Source organism: Rhinatrema bivittatum, chromosome 2, assembly GCF_901001135.1.
Source record: "Rhinatrema bivittatum chromosome 2, aRhiBiv1.1, whole genome shotgun sequence".
NCBI classification, from domain to species: domain Eukaryota; kingdom Metazoa; phylum Chordata; class Amphibia; order Gymnophiona; family Rhinatrematidae; genus Rhinatrema; species Rhinatrema bivittatum.
Genome location: NC_042616.1, coordinates 487,261,200 through 487,267,199, shown reverse-complemented (window position 1 = coordinate 487,267,199; position 6,000 = coordinate 487,261,200). Strand labels below are relative to the sequence as shown.

Below are 6,000 nucleotides of genomic sequence, written 5' to 3'. Positions count from 1 at the left end.
TCATAAAGCTGCTGTGGCATCCCAAGAATAAGCAATGGATTTCTGCAACTCTACCTTAATAATGGTTAATGAACTTTTCCTCCAGGATCTTGTCCAAACCTTTTTTAAATGCAGCTACACTAATAGCTTTCACCACATCCTCTGGCAACAAATTCCAGAGCTTATTTATGTGATGAGTAAAAAAATATTTTCTCTTATTAGTTTTAAATGTATTACCCAGTACACTTTCTCCTTACCCCATTCCTGATCATCCCTCCCTTCCTCTCCCTGTTCCTGAGGCTTCCTCCCTATATTGATATCTTGAGATCACTTTTATTTATCCAAAATCCCTCTGGCTAGGCAAGGGCTAGGGCAAGGAATCTCCCTCAACAGAGCACAGTCCTCTGTATTCTTCACCTCCCTTTCCGGACAATAGAAGAGAAGGGGGTGAGGTTTCCTAGGTATGTGCACACACACGGAGCAACAGGGCCATCGGTTATGAGAGTTGACACCCAAGCTAGGGACTCCCTCCCCCCTCCCCAGGTCGGGGATCACGCTTCCCGACCAATGGCGAGTAGGACAGGTCAGAAAGCCCTCAGGATGGGCCACAGTTGCCCCACAGCAGTTTCTTTTCCCTCCTCCAACAGGGCAGCAAAGGGAGAAGGAGGTGGGGCGGTGTAGGTCTCTTTCACGCTGCTTCCGGGAGGCGTGCATGGGAAACAAACAAAACAAAAAAAAAAAAAAAAAATAACAATCCTAGTCCAGGCGAAGTGGAAAACGCTGAAAGCTTTGCCATCTTGCGAAGAAACCGAGAGAAGCGGCTGAACCGGTTGGGCAGAGGTGGAAAGCTCTAACCTGACCCTCCGCACCCCCACCCCCGGGGCACTGCCAGTGCCGGTCTCCTCCCCTCCCACACTACTTGAGGATTCCCCTCCCCCCCCTCCTCCCATTCAAACGTGACTCTCCGGCCGAGGAAGCGGCTCCCTTAGCTGCGCTCCTTGCTGCTCCTCAAATCATTTTTCGCAGGCTTTCCTGCCCCGATCTGCCTTCTCTCCCCCCCTCCTCCGGAGCCGGTCTGCTGGGGGGGGACGACGACGACGCCGCTCTTTGGGAGTCCGGATTTGCTTAACTGTTGTGAGGGGAGAAAGGAAGGATCTTGTCCACCCCCCCGGGTGTAACGCGATGCCGCCCGCCGCCGCCACCGCCGGGTAGTTGTGGAAGAAGCACTGCTGCTGCTGCCGCCGCCGCTGCACTCCCCCCCCTCCCTCCACGCTGCATGCGGCTCTCGGGTGGGGATGGCCACAGACCGCGGCAGGCGCGAGGCCGAGGGCAGGCTGCGGCCGCCCGAGGAGAACGGCTCGGTGCTGCCGGCCGCCCCCGCCCCGCCGGCCGGCTGCCCCCCCTCGCCCAGCGCCGGTAACCCGCCGCCGCCGCCGCCGGACTACGACGGCTGGGTGCTGCCGGCGCTGGGCGGGCTGAGCGGCAGCCGCCAGCGGCGCCTGGTGCTGCTCACCTGGCTGCCCGCCCTCTTCATCGGCTTCAGCCAGTTCTCGGACAACTTCCTGCTGGACCTGCCCGACTACACCTGCCGGGGGGCGGGGGACAACGGCAGCCGCCTGCACCCCTCCCCGGCCCCGCGGGAGGCGGGCGGCAACGGCTCGGGCTGGCGCCCGGCGCTGCTGCTGCTCTCCCCCCTCCCCAACTCCAGCCGGGACGACTGCCAGTGCCAGCAGTGGGATTACCGCATCCGGGCCGGGCTGAGCCAGAACGTGGTCAGCAAGGTAAGGGGCGAGGAGGCTTTCCTGTGTGTGTGCGTGTGGCTCGTTGTTTTTCGGGCTGCCCTCGGGTTTCAGCAAGAGGGGATTTGGGTGGCTCTATTTTCCAGTCTCGGTCTCTCATGCATATGTGTAGGAGCTGCTTAGATTCATTATAAACCGACGGCTGTTGGAAGCCCAATTTTTAGCCCGTCTAGACTGTGATGTGGATTTGCACGAAGTGCCATGGGATGCGTCTCCCGTGCCAGGCAAGATCGTTTCTTAGCCCGTCGGTTCCCATGTAAGGGGTGTCTACCTGCATGTGAGCTGCTTCGGTTTTGTTTTTCGCCGCGGCATTAGTGAGTGTGCGTGCACCTTTTTGAGAGAGAGTTTCGTGTAGCAAAATATATCTGTATGTGGATATGTTAGAAATGTGTGTGTATATCGTGAGGTGGCATTTTCATTTGTGATTACAAATACTCAGATTCATAGCCACTCCAAAAATTGATAGCTCTGCAATGCTGAATATAGAAACGGAGCAAATGAAGACAGAAAAGGACCAAATGGTCCATCCAGTCTGCCCAGCAAGCTTATGGTAGCATCTGCTGCGCCATACAAGTCACCTTCTTACTTCCCAAACCATCAAAGTAGGGTCCCTTGTTGGTTGCTTTCTGAGTCCAATTCCCTGTTACCTCTTGCTGTTGAAGCAGACAACAATGTTGGAGTTGCATCCAAAGAATCAGGCTTATTGGATAAGGGTAGTAGCCTCCACACCTGCAAGTTACCTCCCTCCCCCCCCCCCCAAACATGCTTATTTGTTTTGAATCTAATTCCCCTTTTCCTCCCCCCCCCCCCCCCACCCCCACCGTAAAAGCAGAGAGCAATAATGGAGTTGCATCTGTAGTATGAAGGCTTATTGGTTAAGAGTAGTAACTGCCACACCAGCAAGTTACCCCATGCACTTTTTTTTTTTCCATTTCCATCCTCCTAGGGATAGCAGAAGGCTCTCCTCTATTTTCCTTTCTGTAGTCTTATGAGGAACCTTGATAGGTTAGTGTTTAAAGGAGGCATACATTTTAGTTTGTCTGAAATGTAATATTAATGAAGTGTCTTAGCCACAGTTATTGTGCCTGTATTATATTACTGAGCCACATTTTTCTTACATTCACAATTTTACACAAATGGAAAAAATCCTCCATGCAAATACACTTACATTTCTCGTTGAATCTAAAATATGCAGTTGATAGTGTTGACTAAACTGACAATCAATATGTGGCAGTACATAGACATGCAGAATCTTATGAATCTGACATGCTGACAGAACACAGCTAAATATGAATGTCACCAGCGCCCTGACGACCTTGGGCAGTGAAAGGCACTGGCTCCAGTACCCATCTTAGTTTATTTGTCTGAGATGTAATTTTAATGAAGTGTTGCAGTAAAAAGTTTCTGAACCGATCAGAATAGTCTGGATGCTATTCCACAGCAGACAGCCAGTTGCAGGCAAGAGACCGGTTTCCTTTCACCTTTTTACAGTAATAAAAGCTGCAACTCTGGCACCTACTTCATAACCTCTTCCAGCAGTTTTATGACGGATGCTGTGAGCTCCAGCCTCCAAAGCCGGGCGCAGCTTGTACTTGTGTGCAGACCCTGGGCTGGTACTTGTGTGCAGACCCTGGGCTGGGTTTAACCACCAGAAGCCCTGCTTTTTTTTTTTTTCTTTCCCTGGTTATGATGAAGCTGTCCAGTGACCTGTGGGTTTGCACCCCTTCCTTCTGTTAACACCCCTTCCTTTGATCCATCAGACAGCATTAAAGTTCTTTTAAGCTATCCAAGTGGTCAAAGGCTCTTTAATGTAAGCATTTAACCCTGAGCTTACAATCTAAACTGAAGGGTCATTTTATGTCTATGGAAACCACAAGCTGTGCATGATAGAATCTCGGGCCTCTTCAGTGGGTTCATGTAGCTCGATTGTTTGAGATTTATTTTTGATCACATGAATAAGCTTTTTTGTGACAGTCATTCTGTGTAAAGATCTGATGGGGTGGTGATGTCAAATCAGCTGTAAGAAAGTGGACCTTGCCTCATAGGGGATTTCTCTACAGGGAATCATGTTGCCGGCAAACTTGCTGCAGTTTTATTTTATGGCCATGGAGCAGTTGAGGTTGCTTTTTAAATCCTAAACACTTCTCTTTAATAAATACGTGGCAAATGAGTCTGTGGAGCAGAGACTGCAATCTTATATGTGGCTCTGTAGAGTACTAAACAAGTCTAGTAGCATTGTAAAAATAAGTAATATTAGTTAGGAAGTTGATCAGGCTTTCCATACACAGAAAATTTGGCAGATGCAGTTCTAATTATTATCCGAATGCACAGCAGTAATTGTCTATTTCTCGACTGACATCACTTAAGGACACCCATTCCCTGTCATTTTGATTATACACTTATTTCCTCCTTTCTGTTCCTTTTTGCCTTGATCCAAGCTTGCTGGTTGGGTATTGGGGATTCTTCTCATCATATATCTGCTCGTGCCAGCTCCTGTATTCAGTGATGTTCTTTCTCATGGAGCCATTTTTCTCATTTCTGCCTAAACAGCCCTTGTAGGCTCCATTCTCACGCATCCAGCTGTGCTTTAGGGCACAATTGGTGCTTTCTTTTTTTTTTTTCCCCACGTTGTATTTTCCATCTTCTGATCAGAGGTCAGACATTCTTATAACCCTATACTATTAGGTCTTCTGTATCCATATAATCCACTCCTTTTAATCTATGAAAGGGTTAGCAACAGACAGACTTAAGTGTTCTGTCATTCCCCCTCCTTCAAGGATCTTATATGTCATGAGCTAGTCCCCACATGAACTCTTCATTACTTGTATTAGCAGGGCTTATTCTTGGAGGTGGTATGGAAGAGGATTAGATACCATGAGCTTGTCAGCCAACAAGTATTAGGATATTGCAGTTAATGTTGAAAACAGGTTGGCAAAATATTGTGACTGCACTGACAGAATAGTTAACCTACGTGACGACGTTTGAAGGTTTAACTTGATTTTTGGCAACTACTTTTCCAGAGCAGTAAGCGCACCCTGAGAATGGAGTGATCGGAAAAGGGGCAATGCTTGAAATCATTTCTCCCGAATTAACAGAAAATGCTGCAAAATGTGAGCTGGAGTAATACTGAACCATCTGAAACCAAAACACCTCTCTGCTTCATGTGGAAAAGGCAGAAAAAAAAAAATCAAACGCGAATGCTGTTCATTCCTATCACTTCCAGGAAATGCAACATACAGCATGCTGAAAAAGAAAGGGCTGAAATTCTGCCAATCCACACACAGTGGGGGTATTTATTGAAAATAACACCACTAATTAACCCTTTTGGGTATTAATAAATCATAGGTGTTTATCCTTTTTGTTGTATTCAAAACCAAAATGGTTCAAAATTTCAAAACTTACTTGAAACAACGCTTTTCACATTAAGACATAAATCACCAATTGGTTACCAAGGAAAAATTTTTTTTTAAAGACTGTAAGTGATGCTTCATAAAACTTTTAGGGCACCATCCCGGTGTACCTTGTTTAGCTTTTTAATCATGAGCACCACCATCCACCCTACAGTCCTTTTTATTTCTCAAAAATAATTTTTTGTTAACTTTTTGTATTGTTTTTCTAAAATATTTCAAAATGCTTCATGAAAAAATGTGAAAAGCAGCACAGAGGATCACAGTTCGCCAAAATTATTCCAAAATCCAAGCAGGTAAATCTGAGCAGATAAATCTGAAATCACTTAACTTGAGCACAAGTCCCAAAACTTCGTTGTGACCATTGGCACGAATAACCCCAACAAGGCCAAGTTTCGAATTTCTTCTTCGTCAGGGGAAGCCACTTAAGCCGCTGCACTTCACTCATATCCATTAAAGAGGCTTGCAAAAGCGCTGCCCGATGTTCCTTCAAAACATGGAAAAACAAAGGGTGGCATGGGCTATGGCCACTACACCAGTGGCTGACTGTGTCGTTGAGGCTCCAGGTTTGCATGCATGGCTTAATTTTTTTTTTTTTTTTTAATTTTTTTAGAACCTGAATACCATGTGCCTGGGAGACACTGAACTCATGACTAGAAAAGTTCTGTGAAGATTGTGTGTCATCCATCAGGGAATAACTGGGAAAGGTCATTAAAGAAGCTTTCCTTACAGCCTACTGGCCAGCATTAACTACACTGGGAGCTTTGAACCGCAGGTCTACAAACCAAATGTATAGCAGAATACCATACACTCCA

General features: G+C 47.1%; 1 protein-coding gene across 1 annotated transcript in view; it reads left to right on the top strand.

Annotated features, from left to right (window-relative positions):
• Nucleotides 1-723: 723 nt before the first annotated feature.
• SLC22A23 (solute carrier family 22 member 23) overlaps nucleotides 724-6,000 on the top strand; it is a 344,725-nt gene continuing 339,448 nt past the window's right edge. Inside the window, exon 1 of the mRNA XM_029590553.1 lies at nucleotides 724-1,760. Within this exon, the coding sequence (XP_029446413.1) occupies nucleotides 1,275-1,760 (486 nt within the window). The 5' untranslated portion in view covers nucleotides 724-1,274. The remainder of the gene's footprint in view (nucleotides 1,761-6,000) is intronic.